Source organism: Salvia hispanica, chromosome 5 (genome assembly GCF_023119035.1).
Source record: "Salvia hispanica cultivar TCC Black 2014 chromosome 5, UniMelb_Shisp_WGS_1.0, whole genome shotgun sequence".
NCBI classification, from domain to species: Eukaryota; Viridiplantae; Streptophyta; class Magnoliopsida; order Lamiales; family Lamiaceae; genus Salvia; species Salvia hispanica.
In genome coordinates, this window is record NC_062969.1 from 4,850,954 (window position 1) to 4,874,854 (window position 23,901).

Sequence of the window (23,901 nt, forward strand, 5' to 3'; positions counted from 1 at the left end):
TGTTAATAATCAACTATGAACTAAAATGCGGAGATACAAACAACAACAGTACTTAATTAAAAAAAAATCGTAACGTCAGCATAATTATTGGCTAAAATAGTGGGTTGGTTTCTACTAGTATTTCATACAAACTTGCAGGTCACGAGATTGCTATTATCCACTAGTAATTTTAGGCTATCAAATCGGGTATCTGCGAATATCTGATCCCGGATTTCCCAAGTTCTAGTATCCGATGCTCGATCCGATTTTGATTTCGGGTACCCGGATATCCGACTCGGGTATTCAGTCCCAATTTCAATTTCAATTTTTTTTTTTTAATATTAACTACAAACTTTAGTATATTTGCTTCATGTATAAAGAATAATGTTAACTACGAGAATAATGTTAAGTATTCTTGCAATAAAAAAATGATCAGTAGATAGAGGGCGACAGCGCTGGGAGAGGAGACTGGTCGCGGATGGGCAGTAGGGGAGAGCTCGTTATGGCCGGTGTTGGGAGAGAAGACGACGGCGGCGCTGCCGCGCTGGGCGGGAGCGGAGGGAGATGCAGGTGAGAGAGTAAGAGAAGGGAGGAAGGGCGTGTCTCTGCTGCACTAATTCAGTAAAAACTAATAATCCTACTAATATTTAATTACTTAAATATTTTAAAAATAGAATTCAATTAAGAATATAAGCGGAAATTGGGTTTGTAAAATATTGGCTAGAATTAATACACTATTTATGTAATTTATAAAAAAATCGGACCCGATACCCGAAAATCCAAAATTCTCAATACCTAATCCTGATCGAAACCCAAAAAATCGGGTTTCGGGTATCCAATTACCCGACTTTTTCGGGTTTGGATATCGGGTATCCAATACCCACTGTCCATTTTGAGAGGCCTAACTAATTTAATTGAATTGAAATATTAATACAGTACTTAGCAACTAATCTCATGTCCCATCCTAACCTAACTGACTTCTATAGCATGGTCGTTATTGGCTTTCAGATAAGCATGACAATGCTTTTTTAAAAGTAACCCCATATTTTATCAAGTACATGCGAGACAACTCTTACAACTACTGGTCGTATTTAAATTAGTGTTCATTATTAATATAATGGTATCACATGAATGTCAATTTTTAAAGATTTTTGAAGTATGGAACTTATTTAAAGGTACTGAATAGCAGGTTGTAGGATTAGGCTTGGGTTGTTATTAAATATAATTAAACTATTAATTATGTATCCCAATCATATAGTGACAATAGTTTCATACTCCTACTCTAATAACAAACTGATTAAACAATTATCTCAGATATTTATTGCTAATTCATGATGAATGTGTTATTTCCCAACATCAATTATATATAAGCTGCATCTTTTTCTTATCGGCATCTTTTTCCGACCATATAATAACTTTATGATTAATTGTGTAACCATTTTATAGATAAGAGAGTGAAAGGGGTCCCAATCTTAATATTTATCAAAAAGGGCTCCAACTTTTCACAATTTGCACACTTTTCTTGACCTTGCGACTTTCATGCAACCATACAGGCCATATAACCATATAACCACCTCCATAAATCCAAGCAAAATTCCTATCCATCAAATCTCCTTACCACAATTCATTTTTCTCACTTTACCCATTCAACACAAAAAGAAAAAAAAAAATCAAGAAAATAAGCCAAAAAAAAGAAAATGGGGAATAGTTTGGGAGGAAGTAAGAGTGCAAAAGTAATGAAGATGAATGGTGAGAGTTTCAAGTTAAAGACTCCTATTCGGGTCGGGTCGGTGGTGGAGGGCTACCCGGGCCACGTCTTGCTGGAATCGGAGGCGGTGAAGCATTACGGCGTGAGAGCCAAGCCGTTGGAGCCGCAGCAGCAGCTGAAGCCGAAGCGCCTCTATTTCCTGGTTGAGCTGCCGAAATTCCCCGAGGAAAAGGGCGCGGGCGCGGGCGCGAGGAGGGTAAGATCGGGAATTCACATGGGCGCGAAAGACCGGCTGGAGAGCCTGATGCTGGCGCGCCGGTCGGCTTCGGATTTGTCCATCATGAAGCCGCCGAGCATAGACAAAAGTGGAGTGAGGGTGAGGATGAGACTGCCGAGGGCGGAGGTGGAGAGACTAATGGCGGAGAGCAGAGATGGCGGTGAGGTGGCAGAGAAGATTGTCGGCTTATGCATGGCCGAAGAGAAGAATGTGCATTTGAATGGAGATCGCATTAAATCTCGCGAGGTTAGTTTTTTACGGCATTACATTTTTTTATTACACTTTGAAATTACTAAAAGTCTAGCCACGAATGGAAAAAATGAAACCCGCATAATATACGTTTAGATCAAATCTTAGCCATTATATTAAAAATGAAGTGAAAAGATGAGATCAAAAATATGGTGTTAGTTTTAGATACCAATTAAATTATTTTTAGATCAATTTAATTCACAACACTTAGATCATATTAGTTCATACGAACATTTTACATTTTACAAGTTATGCAATATACATCACACGACATTGGAGTGAAATTTTGTAAAGGTTCAATTTGTATTGTTACACAATTACATAATTGTACCTTTACTCAAAAAGTGGCTACAAATTTTACTATGTTTATATCATGGTGGTGGCTAACATTTCCTTTTGCTATAGATGATCATGAGCCGCCCATTATATCTCTCAAATTATGCGTTCCAACTTTCAATGCTGCATTATACTAGTATTTTGTTTTCTAAAAAAATTACATAGTACTTGTATTAATTAACTTCAAATTATATGTTATGCTTGCATCCATCAGATACACAGCCTTCTTTCTTCTGTTGGGTACAAATCCATCCCATATTAGATGAGAGGGAGGGTTTGTACCCAACATCTTCACCTTTTTCTTTTTCTACAGTGTTTTAATGAATTTTCTCTATTTTTAGTTTCATGTTTAAAGGATTTTGTTTTTAAAGCCACAAATTTTCGTTCCTTGTGATTTTCCTTTGATCACTTGAGACAGTCTTAATTTGTTCATCCAGAGAGCTATACAAGTAAAAGTGAGAATATGTAATAATTGTAAAATAATATTTCCGTACGTTTAGTCTACAAATACTAATTTTTAGAAGTTCAATTTTCTTTTTCTATAGAAATTGTAAAAGTTTGACGATTAATTAAGATTGTCAAGGGAAAAATCGAACTAGTTGTAGTCAGACTAAGTTGGCTCTTACATCCAACGTTTTCACACGTAACAAAAAGTTAAAAAAAAGTGGTTGGTTAATTGTCGTATAATTCCTATAAATAGAAAATAATAATAGTAGTACTAAAAAGCTAGAAGGTGGAATTTTATTAATATTTTTCACGTTAATCTATTCAGAATGCACTCATTAATGGACTATTTATAAAATATTGGAAAGTTAGAAGGTTGAATTTTAATGTTTTATTACGTTGATCTATTCAGATCAATGCACTCATCCAATATAGTTTGGTATCAATAGATAGCTTAGAGTCTAGCTAGCCAAATTTTCTTTTTCAATAGATTGGAGATGTCATCTAAGTTAGTGGGATTTAGCTGCAAGCTAGAAATAAATCAATACCACAAAACTACAAAAAATAACTACCATATATATTATATATATGACTAAGATTTTAGCAACATAATTAATTGGGCAAGTAGATGACATGGACCCAGATGAATTTGGGCCACTCGTGGAATATAAATCATCATTGATACTGGAATAAACAACATTTTAATGTTAAGAAATTAAACATATTTCCTTTTGGTTTAATACATAGTAGTAGTATTTTTCTACTAGTATAATTTTATTTAAAAAATGTTCTAACTTAAATCTCTGGTTTTGCAGAAGCGTGTTGGATTCTTACCCATTGATGAAGGAGAGATCCACCAGATTGTTACGGCGTCATAACATTTTATTTTGCCAAATATGTATAAATCGTTAGTCTATTTATTTATGATTTATATCTCCGAATTCCCAGTACTACCAGTTTTCAGCAACAAAATACAAGAAATATGATCCTATTTGTAAAGGTTTTAGATGCTGAAAATAATGTTTAGTACAAGTGAATTATATGAGAGATTAGATTTTCAGATTATCTTCTTATATAATTTAAATTACTATCATAAATATCCCATATATGTCACGCTTCTTCAGCTTTTGCTATTATTCTTAATTAAAGTTCTAAATTTATAACCACTCGCTCATGAAATAACGTTCTATAAAAAAAAAATCTCTTTTTTTATTACAAAAGAGGCCACGGCCCTGAAAATAAACAATTAAATAAAATCCTCAAATCAATATATAAAACAATTAAAATAGAGTTACCTAAACATACACGTACACATACAACTGGTCACGATTATAAAGTAAAGAATGTCTCTAACAAGAGTAACAATTAATCCTACATAATTTCAAACTATGTGATCATCATTAATTCTCTAGTTAGTTAAAAGTGGGGCCAAAATTAAAACTATTGTATTTGAAGTCATAACTAATTTCAATTGTGAGAAAATGACATTTCCAAAATTAAATAAAGACCATACAAAAGTATGGTTCTAAAAGACTTTAATTAGCAAATACATGAAGCTAACAACTACCACCTATAAAACCTGATTAAATTACTCAAAGTCAATTAATTTTGTTCCACTATTATGTTTAATTTGTTGAATTATTCTACCCCACAAATAAGAGTCGAAAATTTAATTATGAGAACAAAATTGACCCTTTAAACTGTTGGAAAAATATGGGATGTATGTTGGAGGAGTAATTTAGTTTGGAGGAAATATTTGCGAGAAGAATGGATGGAATATGTAGAAATGGTTTTAGGAGATGTTTTGATATGGGGAAGAAAGGAACACCCAATTTCTCAAACTTTCTCAACTTCACAACTTCTCAACTTAAGCAAAATATTACAACTCTTCCCTATTTATAGGCATTCACTTCATATTCTAGAATTCTCTACTAGAATCTATAATATTTTATATCTAGATTTTTTCTCTATAAAAATATAGATATTTCTTTACATTCTAGGGAATTCTACTAAAATATCTAAATATTTTAATACATACTAATTCTAGAGAATTCTAAATAATATCTATAATCTAGAGAATTCTCCTAAAATATCTAGATATTTTAATACCTACTAATATCTAGATAATTCTTCATAATATCTAGATATTTGTCATAACTAGATAATTCTACTAAAAAAATCAAGTTTAATTATTTTTATTCCAACACCACCCTAAACTTGATTTGTCATTCCGAGCAGAGTCCTGATTTTGATAAAGTCTTCGTACTTGAGGGGCTTTGTGAAAATATCGGCAACTTGATCTTGCGATTTCACATACTCGACTTGAATCTCCTGGTTTGCAACACATTCTCTTACGGTAGCGGGTGTCGATATGCTTGCTTCGGTTGTGGAACACTTGCTTTTTAGATAGTGCAATCGCCGACTTGTTATCCACACAAATAGTTGTTCGCTCCTTTTGTGGCCACTCGAGCTCCGACGTGTCATTCTTCTCTATGGCTTTGATCTCTTCATCCATCGCAACTCGCCAATTTTCCCTTGTTGTCGCTTTTTCTGGTTCACAATCAGCAGATAAGCAAAATAAGGTGAGATCTTCTAACCTTGAGGTGTCGTCATACACTTCGCCCAAACTTCGTGTGCGTTGTGTTGCTCTTTCATTCAAGAAAGATGGTGGCGAGCCTCTGACAGCTGATGTGGGAGATGTAGGTGGAGTCGTTTGTTCTCGTTGTTCCTCTCCCGTCTGTTCGCATGTTCTTTGATCTCCAAACATAGGTATGAAGGTGAAGTCATTGTTTGAGCCGAAATCCCATACCCCTTCTCCATCAAACTCCACATCTCGGCTAATCATGGTTTTCTGTGAAGTTGGATCATATAACTTATAGTCTTTAGTGTTAGAGTCATACCCGATGAATTTGTATGGTTTGCTTTTATCATCGAGTTTACTCCTCGTCTGATCTGGTACATGTGCATAGGCTTTGCTCCCGAACACTCTTAAGTGGGCGATCCCTGGATTTCTCCCGCTCCAAGCTTCTTGAGGAGTCATTCCCCATATACTTTTTGTTGGGGACCTGTTAGACAGGTACACGGCGCTACTGCTTCTGCCCAAAGCTCTTTCGGCAAATTCTTCGTCTTTAGCATGCTTCGAGTCATCTCAACGATAGTCTTGTTCTTTCGTTCAGTCACTCCATTCTGCTGGGGAGATCTCGGAACTGTTAGTAGTCGCCGAATTTCGCTTTCTTTGCAAAATTCCAGAAACTCCGTGGATGTGAATTCTCCACCTCGGTCGGTCCTCATTGCTTTGATTTGTAGACCGCTTTCTTTCTCGACGGCGCCTTGAACTTCTTGAATGCGTCAAATGCTTCTGATTTCTGCTTCAAGAAGTATACCCAAGTTTTTCTTGAAAAAGCATCAATGAAAAGTAGGAAATAGTTATTTTTACCGAGGGAGGTTGGCTTGATTGGTCCACACACATCTGCATGGATTAACTCCAATGGCTTCTGAGCTCTCGAACTTGACTCCTTTGGGAACGGCTTCCTGAATTGCTTCCCAACTAAGCATCCTTCACAGAGTTGATCGGGATGCTCGATGGGTGGTAATCTTCGTAGCATGCTACCAAAATTCAGGTGCCCAAATCGAAGATGCCATAGCCAAGACTTATCTTTATAACATGCTTGAAGGCACTTCACCACATCATTTTGAACATTTAATTGAAACATCCTATTCTTGGACATTGGCACTTTGGCAATTAAATCATTTTTGCCATCTCTTATTGAAAGGCTATAATCTTTCATATGAATGTTATATCCTTTCTCTAAGAGTTGTCCAAGACTCAATATATTATTTCTCATATTGGGCACGTAATATACGTTAGAAATAAAATCATGAGCTCCATTTTTTAAATGAATTAGAATCTTGCCTTTTCCTTTAACTGGAATTTTAGATTCATTACCAAAGGAGACGTTGCCACTTACTGATTCATCAAGTTCCACGAACATGCTCCTGTTCCCGCACATATGATTTCTCGTTCCCGTGTCGAGGTACCACATAACATCTTTTCTTCCAGCTTCTCCTTTGTAAGCTAGAAGGACACATCCATTTTCTTCATTCGTATTCTCCACGTAATTGGTCTTCTCTTCAACTTTTGATTTTTTCTCTCTGCACTCGGAAGCATAGTGCCCATATCTATGACAATTATAACACTCTATTGAAGATTTATCGTACCTCGATTGTGGATTTCTCCTTCCTCGTCCCATATTTGGGAACTCCTTTCTTTCTTCATTGTTTGAAAAATATCCTCGACCACGTCCACGTCCACGAGCATATCCTCGACCACGACCACGACCACGATCTTGTCTTTGTCCACGACCTCTTCCTTGTGGGCCACCACCATTGCTCGAGCTTTCTTCTTTCTCCTTTGGGCTTACTTGCAACTTCAAAAGTTGCTCCACAATTTCTTGTTTCTTCTTTTGTTTCTCCTCATATGCTTGTAGCGAACCCAATAAGTGATCGATGGTCATTTCCTCCAAATCTTTTGTTTCTTCTATTGTAACTACTATGTGCTCAAAATTAGGGGTTAGAGAGCGCAATATTTTCTCCATGATTCTAACATCCTCCAATTTTTCACCATTTCTTTTCATTTGATTTGACACCACCAAGACTCTTGAAAAATAATCCGAAATTGATTCGGACTATTTCATATGTAAAGATTCAAATTCCCCTCTTAAAGTTTGGAGGCGTACCTTCTTTACTCGCTCCGCACCAACACATGAGATTTGGAGCTTCTTCCACGCTTCTTTGGCGGTGCTTGCACTCGAGATCTTTTCGAAATCGTCGTCCCCTAGAGCTTGGTAGATGAGATAGAGAGCCTTCTTGTCTCTCTTTTTCGCATCTCGCAATTTATCCCTTTGTTGTTGGGATAGATCGGTCTCGTCTTGTGGCTCCTTGTAGCCATTCTCCACGATCTCCCAAACGTCGCGGGCTCCCAATAACGCTTTCATCTTGATACTCCAATTATCGAAACTGCTCTTATTGAGCATGGGGACTTGGAACGCCGGTAAGTTAGCCATACTACAGGTAGGAACTTATGGCTCTGGTACCACTTTGTTGGAAATATATAGGACATATGTTGGAGGAGTAATTTAGTTTGAAGAAAATATTTGAGAGAAGAATGGGTGGAATATGTAGAAATGGTTTTAGGAGATGTTTTAATGTGGGGAAGAAATGAACACTCAATTTCTCAAACTTTCTCAACTTCACAACTTCTCAACTTATGCAAAACTCTCCCCTATTTATAGACATTCACTTCATATTCTAGAATTCTCTACTAGAATCTATAATACGGAATATTTTATATCTAGATTTTTTTTCTATAAAAATCTAAATATTTTCCTTACATGCTAGGGAATTCTACTAAAATATCTAAATATTTTAATACATACTAATTCTAGAGAATTCTAAATAATATCTATAATCTAGAGAATTCTCTTAAATTATCTAGATATTTTAATACCTACTAATATCTAGATAATTCTTGATAATATCTAGATATTTGTCATATCTATATAACTCTACTACAAAAATCAAATTTAATTATTTTTATTCCAACATAAACTACATGCAGCTGTTATATAGTGTTACGTACGAGTATATTTTTCAAACTACTCAATATATATTAGTGTGATTCATTCATTTTGAACCAAATATATATGCCATTGAAGACTTTTGTTGTCGACTTTCATCACTTTTAATCCGGTTTTATCCTATACAATTTGATTTGTTCATAATTAATATTGTCATGTACTAATTAATACTGTATATATCATGTTATGTTCTCTTTTTTTCTTCAATTTTCAATCGCTAGGGTAATTTAATCAAACTATAAAATACTAGTATTGCTAGTGTTCATTAGTCCAATTACAGTATAGTTTAGAATTTATATTTTATAATTAAATAATTAGTAATATTAAAGTAGTGAAACTAATGTAATGGAACGCAATAGAAATTTTTTAAAAATGTGGGATTGAATTAACCGGACAGTATACTACTGAAGAAGAAATGAATTAAGACTAGAATTGGACTAGTGCACATAAATGGATTAGTACAAATGTGAAATTTCATAACCCATATTAATATATTACTAGTATAATTTTATTAGGGTATTAATCTTTCGGAGAATTATAAAGCAATCTAATCACTCCAACGATTTATAATCTATCAATATATAAAATATTAGTTTTGAAAATTTTATTACGATTAAGTTTTTTAATCTTTTCTAAAATAAGAATTGCAAGAGAAATCATAATATATTAATACGGCTATTCATGTCCAAACAAAATATAACGTAAAAGATATTACTTTATTATTAATGATATTCTATTCCACCAAATAAACTAGCGTAAATGTAAATAGTATATATATGAGTGTATTAAGGTCCTAGATAGTCATTAGATAGATGATTTGGATAGATATGATTTAAATTACCCGAGCTACATTATTTCACGCATAATGTACCTTATAGGGACATAATACAATTGGGCCAAGGTTTAAGTTTTGGCTCTGTTTGGTTAAAACTGAGTTGGGCTGGAAATAAATTAATAATCAGGCCTTATTTATTGAGTTAGTGGGCTTGATATTATTTAAGTTATGGACTTGGGACTCAATTTATGTTTTTTATTTCTTTTAGTAAATTGTTTAAACTCGGATCTAGTTTATTCCAAGTAATTTAATTACTCTAAAGCAATTAATTTTTTTTTATTTAAACTGTTCACAAAGTAATTAAAGCTCCGATTTCATTCATGCGAAAGAATGACATTAATCTCTATAAGTGAGATATAAAATTAAGATAGGTGCATAATTCTTGGGAAAATATACAATATTTTTGGAAATGTCTCAATTTAGTTGAGTAGTACTCCCTCCATTCCATAGTAATGGAGGCAAAACTTTTCGTCACGGAGATTAAGAAAAAATGTGTTAGGTGAGTTGAGTAATGAGATAATAAAGTGAAAAATGAAAAAAGGTTGAGAGATGAAGAGAGAAAAAAGTAAGAGAGAATAAAGTAGGTGTGGAAAAATGTGTTGACTTTTACTAAAAAGGGAAATGACTCTATTACTATGGAACAGACGGAAATGGAAAAACGCCTCTATTACTATGGAACGGAGGAAGTATTTCTTTTTGACAAAAAATAAAATATCTAATTACTATTATTTATCATCTCTCTTATATTATTTCTTTATTCTTTTTCCTATTTTAGCTGATCTTCGTGTCCAAAAGATATATATCAGCTAATTTGGATGGATGAAGTGCCAAATAGTAATACGATTGATAATTTCCAATATACATAATACACAACATGGGTTACATTATTGGAAGCATAGGCTATTGTCCATTGATTAAGATGAGCAAATCTTAAATTTTAAAAGGAAAAGCTCTAAGTGGATTTGCTTTGCTCAAATTTATCCGAAACATGGCTTCTTTATGGTCCGGATGATCCTTGTCTTTCTTAAGTTTCCAGTCAAAATTATGAACCAAGACAGTGGTGGTCATCTGCAAAATCCGGGTTGCCAAGGGTATTCCGGGGCATATTCTCCGGCCCGCCCCGAAGGGTATGAGCTGGAAATGCTGGTCTTTGAAGTCCAGTTTATTTTCAAGGAATCGTTCTGGGAGAAAAGATTCGGGATCAGTCCAGATGGTGGGATCTTTTGCCATTGACCACGAATTAACGACTATTTGCGTCCCTTTTGGAATCATATAACCATTCACCTCTTGATCGGCTTCTGATGCCCGGGAAATCGAGAAAGGCCCTGGCGGGTGATAACGAAATGTCTCTTTGATCACTGCTTGCCCGGGAGGGACGCGATGTCCGCCTCCCGGATTTGCCCATTCTCTCCCACTACGCTCTTTATATCTTGTTTTAGCCTTTTGAGTTTGTCCGGGTTGAATAGTAGCTCAGTCATGATCCACTCACTCGACCATGTTCGAGTTGGAGTCTATTCCTCCCTCGATTAATTCCTAGTATATTTATAGATTTTTATTAGCAAAAAAAGTAGACCAAATTAATGAAAATAGAACTTACGAAAAGTAAAAATGGGATATCTTGTGTGGTGAAGTTGTAGTCGTTTCCTTGGGTGATATCGATGATTGCCTCGAGCAGATCCTGCTTCTTGTTGTTAGGGTTGTTCCTTCTGTGGTCCATGTAAGAATATTTATATTCTTATATGACCTATGTATCTATTGGTTTAAATTAAAGTTCAAGTTTAAAATATTGATAGTTAAAAGGGATTCTAATATTAAAGACGACACCGTAATGGATCGGTTTCGATTAAAGAATTAGAATCGGGTGTATTGATAACCCTCCTCTTTTACCTCTAATTATAGTGTTACAAATGTAATATTATATATATATATATATTATATGAAAAGAATACAAATATATGTATGTATGAATTGATTATATATGTGTGTGTTGTCGTACACGCACTAAAGTTGATTATATATTATTATGGCAGTTATTATAGATTAACTGTAATATATATAATTATTGCATGTATATGAATGAATATAGACGTGCATAAGTGTATTGTGAAGAATTAGTTTCTAATCAGTTTCAAAATTGAATTCTACCGAATCGGCGTGTCGATTTCCATATTAAAGTAGTATGGTTTCCTAATGGGAAGACACCTCCGTTGGTCCCTTCACGAAGAGTCACTTATTGCCTATATAAAGAGATGGTGTGTGCATGAAATAAACACACCAACAAATAACATATACACACATATATAGTTATATATAATATATATAGAAAAGTGCTCTTGATTCTTTGTCCATTAAAGGAATCAAATAAGAAGGCTTGAGGTCAAGGAGAGGAGAATCATCAAAGGTGGATTCAACATCTTCTTCAAAACAAGAAAAGCATGGATGGAGGTTAGTGATCTATCTCCACTTTATAGTCTATGTGCTGTGGTTGAATTAATTCAAATCTAGAATTAGATTTCATTATCGAAATCATTAAAGTTGAAATATGGCTTACAGTCCAACCTGTGGTTAAGAAAATCACGGAATTTGGCCAAGAGTTTACCCAAGCTTAACTCAGCCTTGCGCTTGATCCCCTGCGGATCCAAGCGTTTGAGAATGGGGAAGTAGTCGGCGATATTGGGAGCAAATAAGGAGAAAAAATCTTCCATCATCTTCATCAACTCCATGGCGGTGTCCGGGGAGGTGATGGAGAAAAAGGTGGTGAGCAAGAGGTTGAGGTTGGCCATGAATACCACGTCGTGGATGTTGACCACATCCCGGCGGTCGCAGTGGCTCCCGACGTGATCCACGAGCTTCTGCAGCATCTCCTGGCGGAGGGCCTCGCTTCCTTCGAGGCACCGCTCCGAGAACAGAATCTCCTTGCACATCTTGCGCTTGTTGCGCCACTCCTTCCCGGGCGGACCGAATGACATACTGAACTTGCTGAAGCCGCCTACATCCATCGCATGGGGGACGGTCCGACCGGAGAAGACCTGGCCGTGACGTTGGAGGAGCTCCATGGCCATTGATAAGTCGTATTCTAAGCCTTGGTTACTGGTCAGTATGTCGTGAAATTCATGTATTATCTGCAAAACAGTTGCTTAAGTGTGCAGGATTGAAGGATCCAAGTCAGTAGGAGACGATTCAGGTGACGCAAGTGAAAAGGGCGCCAGAAGGGTGCGATACTGACCAGGATGCATGCCAGAGAAATGGCTCGAGATGGAGAAGGAGGATAGTTGGGATGATCATTGACAAGGGCAAAAAGGTCAAAACGCGGGAGAAGTCTACCCTAAAAGCAAGGGCAAGCCTCCCTATAAAAGAAGCCACTTGGAGAGAGAGAAAGGGTTCGCAGTTCGACAATCACACTTAGTAGAATTCTCTCTAGAAGATCAATCCTTCAGCATTATCCTACCTCTCGTTCCTCGCCACAGCCATGGTCACTTGACGTCCAAGAGTCTGCCGGAGAAGTCATCAGTCCGCCGTTCCAGCCAGTTATCGTAGCAGTGTAGTAGTATCATCGCTCGGAGTGGCATAAACAATCTTAATCGCTTTCTTAGTTTAAAGTTTACTTGGTTTTCATCATTTAAGTTATTTGCAAACACTCATCGCTGTTGCTCTTTTGAAGTACCTTGTTATTTTCCAACATTTACATTATGAAGTTTCTATTTCGCATGTCACTTTGGTTCGAGTTTGCTTCATTCTGCCTAGGAAAGTTAGATTTAGTCATTGCTTTCAATTTCTAAGTGTTTTCTTATCGAGAGTTGTTGATTCAAAGTGTAGCTATGTTTAGTCAAGTTTTCGTGCATGAGTTCTTTTCTGCGTTGTGATTACTACCTTGCATGTCAGTCAGTAGAAGTTAAGTTGCAGTTTCACCGTTTAATTTAAGTTTGAGCATTTAAATCGATGGATCTTAAGTTTGAATTTGTGAATCTGAAGTTCAGTCATGGTGTTTGTGTTTATCTGAATTCTGTTAATACTTGGTGAAGAAGAAAACATCAAAATCAACTTTAGTTTGAACTACTTTACTTTTAAGTTACTTTTGCTTTTGTTCCCTACTTTTCAGATGTACTGCCCAGACCTGTCAGAAAGCCCCCAGCCATCAGATATACCTTGTTGTCTAATTTTCCTCTTTTAGTAACTGTCTACTTTCCATATGTCTCTGATACACCTTGTCCCCTATTTTCACGAACACTCCCACATGTCTGTTATTTTCCCGCCTACTAGTCAGTAGAGTACTACCTTTATTTCCTGTCTAGGTAAAATCTCAACCCAAGCGTGGTAGCTAACCAAACACCCAGGAAAGTCACCACAGTTATCTAAACGTGTCCATCCTCGTGGGATTCGACCCTTACCTCCACTATACTAATCAGTAGAAGTGGGTTGAGGAAATTTGTTTGAAGCCAGGTCCCGGTTATCGTACCAACGACTCAGCTAGGTCGGGAATCTCTTCCGGATCAGTTGGATACACTCTAATTACATACGAAAACCGTATGGAAACAACCCTGAAAAGAAACCCTTCAAAATGGCGCCGTTGCCGGGGATGGATGGCGTTCATACCTGTTATTGTGTGTGATTTTTTGGTGTACATACTGTTTATAATTTTTCTTTTCTTTTTGTTTTCAGTTTATGAGAAGTGGCTCGGCTCCTGGCCAGTGGAGACCAAGGATACTTCCCCGAGGAACAATACTCGTTACCACTCGTTCTGGCCTGTCGACGACACTGTCCGACCTAGGCACGAGTAGCGACGAAGAAAAGGAGGAGCTAGAGTACCAACTCCCGGAGCTTCCACCCCAACCAGTAAGAACACTAGTAAGGATGGCTGACCAAGGTGAGGACGATCCCGAGCTCGCAACACTTACCGCACACGCCGACGGAGATCCCCCACAAGCCATAGTGGTCACCCCAGGCCAGACCGCCTGTGATGTGAAACCCCACGTGATTGCAATCCTACCGACGTACTGTGGGAAGAGTTATGAAGGACCCTACGAGTTCTTAAATGAGTTCTGCAAGATCTGTAAGGCGCAGAGGCGGCCAGCAGGAGCGAGCGAAGACGACTACAGACTGAAGGCCCTACCTTTTGTCCTAAAAGGAGAGGCCAACACTTGGTTCATGCGCCTGCCAGCCGACTCTATCAATACATGGGCCGACTTCAAGTCAGTTTTCCTAGCCGAGTTTTTCCCGTCTTCAAAGACAAGTGCATTGAAGAGGAAAATATCGTGCATAAGGCAAGAATATGATGAAACCCTGAGCGAGTATTGGGAGAAGTACATGAGCCTTCTGGAGTCATGCCCCAACCATCGGATGAAGGAGATAGAGGTGCACCACACCTTCTATGAGGGGATGAACAAGGAAACCAAGGATCTGGCGAATTCATCATCTGGAGGCGATTTCACCCAGTTGAGAGTAAGTGAAGCCAAAAAGGTGTTACGCAAGCTGTTGAATGCGAAGAAGACGTACGACAACGCGAGAGATGGGTACAGCAGAGAAAGGGTAGCGAGTGCTTCGGCTACTGACCAGGAGGAACGGATGGACTTGAAGATGGAGGAATTAAAGAAGGAATTGCTGACTGCAATCAAACAGAACACTCCACCACCTTCTCCAACTGGAGGCCAAGAAGCCCCAGCACTACCATATGATCAGCCGGACAACTCGCTGGATGTGGAGCAAGCAAATGTCGCAGGATACTACAATTCCAACGGCAATTGGATTCCGGGAAAACAAAGAGATGCACCGTGGAGGGACCACCAAAATTTCCGATGGGGAGATGGAAATCAGAATCAGAACCAAAATCAGGCTCCAAATCAACCCAACCCCCAACCGAACCAATATCCCAACCGCGGACCAACAAACCCTGACTACCAGTCTAACTGGGTAGGAAGGAACCAGCATCCTCAGAACCAAAACTCTCAAAACCAGAACCCGAACCCTACTTATGTGCCACCCCATCAGCGAAACTCTCAAAACCAAAACCAGAACCAGAACCAATTTAACCCAGGGCCTCAACATAACACCCACCACCAAAACCAAAGTCAGTACCAGCACAACCACGATCAGTATAACCCTCCTGCCCAGTATAACCAGTACCCACCGAACCAAAACCAACAAAATTTCTCAGGCTACCAGTCAAACCCACCACCTCAGTATAACCAGCATCAGAGCTCGAACCAATTCCATCACCCAAACAGGTCGAGGAGGTCCATGGAGGACATGATGGGAGAGATGCTTGCCTCGCAGCAAAGCATTAAAAATGACTTGCAGTCCAGTAATGAAACAATGCAAGGAATGCAAAGTGCCCAGAAGGAGCATAGGGCAAATATGGATATGATGAACAGGCAGTTGGCCCAGCTCGCTAACTCGGTGGGCGAAATGAAAGGGAACTCAGGGAAACTCCCATCTACAGTCCATGTACCTGAAAAGGCAAATGTGAGCAAGATTACACTGCGGTCCGGAACAGCTTACAACGGACCTCAGCTCAAGAACCCTGTCGGGGAGTCTAATAGAGAAAGGGTGCTGAGCGACGTCATCTCAGCGGAAGAGCTCAAGAGACCTCTGCCTCAGATGGAGGATCCGTTTTTTCTAAACGAGAAGCCTACTGTGGAAAGAAAGGAGGGAGAAACACAACCTGGAAATGAGCAACCGGAAGGAGCAATGCCCACATCGGACCCTCAAACCCAGGAGGCACAAACGGGAAATCCACAAGGATTGACTGGAGAGGCTAAGGGAGAAAAACCGTTTCCATATCGGTTTGTGACGAAGAGGAAGAAGGAAAACCCTGTGGATTTCATGTCGATCTTTGGGAAGCTGGATGTCACCATACCATTTCTCCAAGCCGTGAGACTGCCCCCTCTGGGGAAGTTTATAAAGGAGTTCATAGCCGGGAAAGCCCAGGAGGATGGAAAGATCATGGTGGAGGGAATAGCGTCAGCCATTGTACAGGAGAAGCTACCACCCAAGAGAGCCGACCCAGGTATGTTTACCCTACCCATAACGATTGGAGATGTGAAAATCGAGCATGCAATGTGTGATTTAGGAGCATCTATCAATGTTATGTCGTTATCCATTTATAATCGGTTAAAGGGGGTAAAATTGTCGAATACTAGGGTGTTGATCCAACTGGCTGATAGGTCATGTATCAATCCTGAGGGTGTGTTAGAAAATGTGTTGGTCAGGATACAAAACTTTACTTATCCCGCTGATTTTTATGTCATTAAAATGAGTGAACCAGAAGCTAGGGAGTCTAGCGGGATATTGTTAGGAAGACCATTTTTAAGAACGGCTAAGACAATTGTGGATATGGCCGAGGGGACAATATGCATTGACTTTAATGGTGAGAAATTTGTCTTTGACATCAATGAAGCCATGAAAAGACCAATAGATTCTGAAAATCTATGTTATGTTGATGTAATTGACCCCCTAGTCCAAGAATTTCTTGAGACCGAATTATTGCAGGAAAAGCTCCAAGCCTTGGATGTGTATGCCCAGGCTGATGTGGAAGCAGCCGCATGGTGTGATCTGATCAGTAGCCGAGGGTTGACTGACGAAGAGATCGAAGAAGCAATTACGGAATTCTGTCAGAAGTCAGAACTAGCAGGATCCGTAGGGGCCGTGGTACCGGCCAGTATGGAGGAAAAATCAGATGCTGAACAGGAACAAGAGGAGGATTCAAAGAAGAACCCTCTACCTACAGACACACTACCCCCGCAAGTGGAGTTGAAAAAGTTGCCAGCAAACCTTAAGTATGCCTACCTAGGGGAGGAAGACTCATTCCCTGTAATCATCAACAGCGGGTTGACTGAAGAGCAAGAGGCAAGACTACTAACTGTGCTGAGCAAAAACAAGAAGGCTATTGGATGGAGCCTTACGGACCTGGTAGGTATAAGCCCGGACGTCTGCATGCACCACATTAGGCTAGAGGATGGAGCCAAGGCGCATAGGGACTCTCAAAGAAAGGTGAACCCAAACATGCGAGAAGAGATACTGAAGGAAATCTTGAAGTTGCTCTCACTGGGCATTATATACTCGGTGCCAGACAGTGAATGGGTTAGCCCAATCCATATGGTCCCCAAGAAGTCAGGGATCCAGGTGATTAAGAATGAGAGGAATGAACTAGTGCCCACCAGACTAGTTACTGGGTGGCGAATGTGTATAGATTACCGAAAGCTGAACACTGCAACCAGGAAGGACCACTTCCCCCTGCCATTCATCGATCAAATGCTGGAGCGACTGGCTGGGAGGAAGTACTTCTGCTTTTTGGATGGGTACAGTGGATACTTTCAAATTTATGTGAACCCGGAGGACCAGGATAAGACCACGTTCACGTGCCCGTTTGGAACCTATGCGTATAGGCGTATGCCATTTGGCCTATGCAACGCCCCCGGTACTTTCCAACGGTGCATGATGAGCATATTCTCGGACTTGATTGAAGATTGTATAGAGATCTTTATGGATGATTTCACTGTCTATGGAGACTCTTTCGACTCGTGCTTGCAACATTTGGATATGGTGCTAGGAAGGTGTCAAGCAAAGAGTCTGGTCTTGAACTTTGAGAAATGCCACTTTATGGTTACAGAAGGAATTGTTCTAGGACACGTGGTGTCAGAAAAGGGAATCCAGGTGGATCAAGCTAAAGTGGATGTCATATCCAAACTACCCTTCCCTACTGATCAGAAAGGAATAAGAGGTTTCCTTGGCCATGCTGGATTTTATCGAAGATTTATCAAGGATTTCGCCAAGATTGCCCAACCTCTTACCAGGCTTCTCCAGAACGAGGTGGAGTTCGTCTTCGATGAGCATTGCAATTATGGGATCACCAGGAAATGTGCGATGCTAGTGACTATGCAGTGGGGGCCGTACTGGAGATGATTGTGATATTCTATGCATCAAAAACCCTGAATCAAGCCCAACGGAATTATGACACCACCGAGAAGGAGATGTTGGCTTGTCTATTCATTCGAGAAGTTCAGGCAGTACCTACTGGGATCCAGAGTCATCGTCTATACTGATCATGCGGCGATCAAGTATCTCATTGCGAAGAAGGAGTCAAAGCCCCGACTAATCAGATGGGTGCTGCTTTTACAAGAATTCGACTGGGAGGTAGAAGACAAGAAGGGAGTTGAGAACAAGGTAGCGGTGTTGGGGATAATCGCAGCGGAAATTGCAAAACAAATAAATCCACATAAGAATCTATTTAGGTGATTATGTGGGTCGATTCAATTTCATGCTTGAACATGTAGAAACATATAATTGCGCAATTAATCACATAATTTAATTTAAATTATGTTGTTGAATACTTACAACAATGATTCTCCAAAGAATCGAAGTGGCTTGCTACTTCTCCACGTGTAGATCTTGAAGCTTGATTGTGAATGCAAGACCAAAGATCTTCTAACCTATGACCCTTAACTCTATAGATCTAAATTCCTTGTGGGAGGAATCTCTTAGAAATTATAAGAATCTTGAAGGAGAAGACAAGAAAGCCAAGTGTGGAGGCTAGGGTTTGTGATAACATGTGTGTCTCCTCCTTACATTCTTATTTATAGAGTTTATGATGGGCTAGGTTAGGGATCTATGGGGCTTGGATTGGGCCTCCCCATTGGACCTTCTTTACTAATTAAATTATAACCCATAATTTAATATAAGGCCAATGGAATATTTCTTGTGCCACTATAGAAGAAATATTGACCGCCCATCCAATCCGTGATTACAAGCAATCCGGGTTAACCTCTTTAATATATTATTTCCCGTGTCTAAGACTTTCTATATCCATTAATTAATTTGTAGTCTGCTATAGACTTTAAATTAATTAATATCTTTATTTCCAAGAGTTTGTCTAGTACGAGATGTATATTAAAATATACTTTTCCTTTTCTATTTATTCTTGGATTAAATCCAAACCGGCCGGGTTTCCGAATAATAGAACTTCTCTCGAACACCTCTTGGGGATATAGTCAAACCGCGCAGGCACACGATTCAATGTAATAATAAAACTGACACCATTCTAGTTATTAATTACTACTACCCAAGATATCAGGAATATTGGGTTACGAAAAACCCGCACCTATTGATAAGTCAAAGCAGCGTATGATTAAATAACGTGTGTCCTATATTATTACAAAGATTAGGAAATATTAAATCTCCAAGACATCGTCTTACAGTAGATAGCAACAAAGACGTGTCTATACTTTAGATCCATTCAATGCTATACCACACCAGTGTCACTAGTCATTCTCAAGGTAAAGACGACTTTCGGATGGACACTGCAACCTTTCACGATAGGTAGCCAAAGCCTATCTAGGTTGTGAAAAAGTTTTACTTCTACAAGGTACCGGTTGGGCCACCTACTGTGATGACCTGTTCCACGACCCAACCTTCAATGTAGAAGACTTAGACTGATTTTACTTTCCGGCGTTTTAATTATATAATTTAATATATAATTAAATACGGTCAATACCCATTAAAGTAAAATACACAGTGTGAAGAAAACATTTATTATTCTCATTAAATGAAGAGTGTTTACAATATACAAGCAATTTATCAAATTCAAAAACTCGAAAAATGCTTTTTAGTATATATGTTCCAACAAGCGGACCACTTGAGCAGAATAATACAAGAAGGGAATAGTGAAGATGTAAGAGATCGATTCCCGGAAGAGCATTTATGTGAAGTAATTTTCTCCACAAGGAAGATCGATTGGGAAGAAGTGATGAGACTCACTGGTCAGGACGCAACAACCAAGGGCAAGGAGAAAGTGGGACAGGAACCCTGGTATGCGGACTTGACAAACTACCTAGTAACAGGAGAGCTGCCAATGGTGCCAAACGTGACAAAGGCTCAGAGGATGAAGATCAAGAGCGAAGCAAAGTATTATTTCTGGGACGACCCATACTTGTGGAAGGCAGGAGCAGACCAGGTCATTAGAAGATGTGTTCCTGACTGGGAGCAACGGGATGTACTCGACGCACTGCCACTCCTTGGCATGTGGAGGACATTTCGGGCCAAGGAAGACTGCCAGAAAAGTGTTAGATAGCGGATTCAACTGGCCGACCCTGAATAGAGATGCATACAAGTTCTGCAAGGGCTGTGACCGTTGCCAACTGACCGATGGGATCTCCACGAGAGATGAAATGCCGCAAGTTCCAGTAATAGTTTGTGAGGTGTTCGACATCTGGGGTATGGACTTCATGGGTCCTTTTCCCTCATCTTATGGGAACTCCTACATCCTGGTGGCAGTTGACTACGTATCAAAATGGATAGAAGCCAAGGCCACAAGCACTTGTGAATCTAAAGAAGTCACCAAGTTCCTCAAGAGTCATATATTCAGCCGATTTGGGATACCAAGGACAATCATCTCCGATCAAGGGACTCACTTCTGCAACCGAACGGTCGAAGCATTGATGAAGAAGTACGGAGTTCATCACCGCCTATCCAGTCCTTACCACCCTCAAGCCAACGGGCAAGCAGAGATCTCAAACAGGGAAATAAAAAGCATTTTAGAGAAGACAGTCAACCCCTCCAGAAAAGATTGGAGCACAAGGTTGGAAGATGCTCTGTGGGCATATCGGACAGCCTATAAAACTCCTATAGGGATGTCTCCCTATCGCATCGTCTTTGGGAAGATGTGTCACTTGCCAGTGGGAATTGAACATCGAGCATACTGGGCAGTACAACAAGTTAATGTGGATGCTAAGGCCTGTGAAGAGGAAAGGAAGCTACAACTACAAGAGTTGGAAGAACTCAGATTGGAGTCGTTCGACTCAGCCATGTGGTACAAGGAGAAAACAAAGATGTGGCACGACAAAAATCTGAGAACCAAGGATCTCCAAGTTTGTCAGAAAGTACTACTCTTCCAGTCAAGACTGAAGCTAATGCCTGGGAAGCTCAAATCCAAATGGGCAGGACCTTACATTATCACTGCATTACGTGCTAATGGAGCGGTCGAGATTTCAGGGAGTATCCCTAACTCCGAACCTTTTGTCGTTAATGGACATAGGTTGAAATTATATAGGGAAAATGAAGAAGTGTGTGTAGTTGAAGAAATTCCACTACACTTTAAGAGCATCTAAATGACCAGTAGGAAAGGGATTTGAAGTTCCACTTGGTCAACGTCATATGTAATGTACTTACTGACCCGGTAAAACTTCAAATACCCTTAGTGATGATGTAAATATTGTAAATATTTGGTAAATTAATTTAGGGTAAAAAGAGAAAACAGCAAAAAGATTTTTTTTTCGGATCTTAAATATTAATTCAGAACCCGTACTGATCAGAGGATACTATTTGGGTGAAACTCTGAATTATATTAAAAGAGCCATTTAATTTCTTATTTTCTAATTCTAGCTAATTGAGAAGAGGGAGATGAGTAAAATTTGAATTTTTGGGCGTGTTGCAGCTTTGCAGGCGAGTGCAGAGGCTGGGAGGCGCGTGAAGCAAGGGCGTGACAAGCAACGTCCAATCAGCTGCCAGCACTTGCAACCGCCCTCCACACGAAGCGTCTCAACCGAGCGACCGCCTACAACCGGTCAAAACCCTCAACTGTTCCCCCCTCTATAAAACACCCCACCGCCTACTCCCCTTCACTTTACAAACCCTTACCTGCACTCTCTCTCTCCCACAACCACCACCCACTCCGAAAACCACCACCCACTACAGAAACCACCGCAAACCACCACCGGTACAGTCATGGCAAGGAGAAAGGCAACCAACAACCCAACATCTACCACCGGCGAAACCTCGTCAGAACTCCAGCCAACAGCCGAGTCGCGGCCGCCAAGCCCACAACGATCACAACCACCGCCGACGATACAAATTCCGGCGATGGTTCCTTTAGACGCACTGGCGGCGTTTCTAAGGCAACAAGACCCAAAAACCTCAACAGAGACTGGACTACAACCCTAGCCCGATTTAGCCTAACCGGAGGAATGCCAGCGACATCAAACCCTACCCTAACTGCAACCACAGAACACCCACCCACCACCACCCCAAAAACCTCAATTCCGACGTCCAAAAATATTCCCTCAACAATTGCTGCACAATCAGAACCCTCCCAACCTTCTCCCATACACCAACTCTTTCCGCCTATCAAGATCCCAACTGGGGAGAAACAGAAGACAAGGGGAGTGGAGGGAGAGCAAGCGAGAGCGAGAAAGGTGAAGCAGAGGAGATTAGGGCCACTGAAGCAAAAATCGATGTAGCGGAGGAGGAGATAGATCTGAACGAGACGGCCAGGAAGCAAGGGATAATGACGGATGAAGAATTCCAAGCGGTATTCTAAGCCTTGGTTACCGGTCAGTATGTCGTGAAATTCATGTATTATCTGCAAAACAGTTGCTTAAGTGTGCAGGATTGAAGGATCCAAGTCAGTAGGAGACGATTCAGGTGACGCAAGTGAAAAGGGCGCCAGAAGGGTGCGATACTGACCAGGATGCATGCAAGAGAAATGGCTCGAGATGGAGAAGGAGGATAGCTGGGATGATCATTGACAAGGGCAAAAAGGTCAAAACGCGGGAGAAGTCTACCCTAAAAGCAAGGGCAAGCCTCCCTATAAAAGAAGCCACTTGGAGAGAGAAAGAGTTCGCAGTTCGACAATCACACTTAGTAGAATTCTCTCTAGAAGATCAATCCTTCAGCATTATCCTACCTCTCGTTCCTCGCCACAGCCATGGTCACTTGACGTCCAAGAGTCCGCCGGAGAAGTCATCAGTCCGCCGTTCCAGCCAGTTATCGTAGCAGTGTAGTAGTATCATCGCTCGGAGTGGCATAAACAATCTTAATCGCTTTATTAGTTTAAAGTTTACTGGTTTTCATCATTTAAGTTATTTGCAAACACTCATCGCTGTTGCTCTTTTGAAGTACCTTGTTATTTTCCAACATTTACATTATGAAGTTTCTATTTCGCATGTCACTTTGGTTCGAGTTTGCTTCATTCTGCCTAGGAAAGTTAGATTTAGTCATTGCTTTCAATTTCTAAGTGTTTTCTTATCGAGAGTTGTTGATTCAAAGTGTAGCTATGTTTAGTCAAGTTTTCGTGCATGAGTTCATTTCTGCGTTGTGATTACTACCTTGCATGTCAGTCAGTAGAAGTTAAGTTGCAGTTTCACCGTTTAATTTAAGTTTGAGCATTTAAATCGATGGATCTTAAGTTTGAACTTGTGAATCTGAAGTTCAGTCATGGTGTTTGTGTTTATCTGAATTCTGTTAATACTTGGTGAAGAAGAAAACATCAAAATCAACTTTAGTTTGAACCACTTTACTTTTAAGTTACTTTTGCTTTTGTTCCCTACTTTTCAGATGTACTGCCCAGACCTGTCAGAAAGCCCCCAGCCATCAGATATACCTTGTTGTCTAATTTTCCTCTTTTAGTAACTGTCTACTTTCCATATGTCTCTGATACACCTTGTCCCCT

General features: G+C 39.7%; 3 protein-coding genes across 3 annotated transcripts; 1 reads left to right on the forward strand and 2 right to left on the reverse strand.

Annotated features, from left to right (window-relative positions):
• Positions 1–1,577: 1,577 nt before the first annotated feature.
• LOC125187711 (uncharacterized protein At1g66480-like) lies at positions 1,578–4,058 on the forward strand. The gene is made up of 2 exons (XM_048084340.1): positions 1,578–2,210; positions 3,809–4,058. Exons 1-2 carry the CDS (start codon positions 1,677–1,679, stop codon positions 3,869–3,871), a joined length of 597 nt encoding a protein of 198 aa, XP_047940297.1. The 5' UTR covers positions 1,578–1,676; the 3' UTR covers positions 3,872–4,058.
• Positions 4,059–10,394: 6,336 nt separating this feature from the next.
• LOC125189261 (ferruginol synthase-like) lies at positions 10,395–11,181 on the reverse strand. The gene is made up of 2 exons (XM_048086554.1): positions 11,062–11,181; positions 10,395–10,904 (listed from the first exon to the last, which is right to left on the reverse strand). Exons 1-2 carry the CDS (start codon positions 11,179–11,181, stop codon positions 10,395–10,397), a joined length of 630 nt encoding a protein of 209 aa, XP_047942511.1.
• Positions 11,182–11,971: 790 nt separating this feature from the next.
• Positions 11,972–12,526, reverse strand: LOC125189262 (ferruginol synthase-like). Its single transcript, XM_048086555.1, has one exon. It carries the CDS (start codon positions 12,524–12,526, stop codon positions 11,972–11,974), a length of 555 nt encoding a protein of 184 aa, XP_047942512.1.
• Between the last annotated feature and the right edge of the window lie 11,375 nt (positions 12,527–23,901).

Bases quoted from the DNA above. Each gene is read 5' to 3' on its own strand.
- LOC125187711 (XM_048084340.1), top strand. From the start codon at position 1,677: ATGGGGAATAGTTTGGGAGGAAGTAAGAGTGCAAAAGTAATGAAGATG. The intron at 2,211-3,808 runs GTTAGTTTTTTA...CTGGTTTTGCAG, and splicing joins ATCGCATTAAATCTCGCGAG to AAGCGTGTTGGATTCTTACC.
- LOC125189261 (XM_048086554.1), bottom strand. From the start codon at position 11,181: ATGGACCACAGAAGGAACAACCCTAACAACAAGAAGCAGGATCTGCTC. The intron at 10,905-11,061 runs GTAAGTTCTATT...CAAACTCAAAAG, and splicing joins ATATCCCATTTTTACTTTTC to GCTAAAACAAGATATAAAGA.
- LOC125189262 (XM_048086555.1), bottom strand. From the start codon at position 12,526: ATGGCCATGGAGCTCCTCCAACGTCACGGCCAGGTCTTCTCCGGTCGG.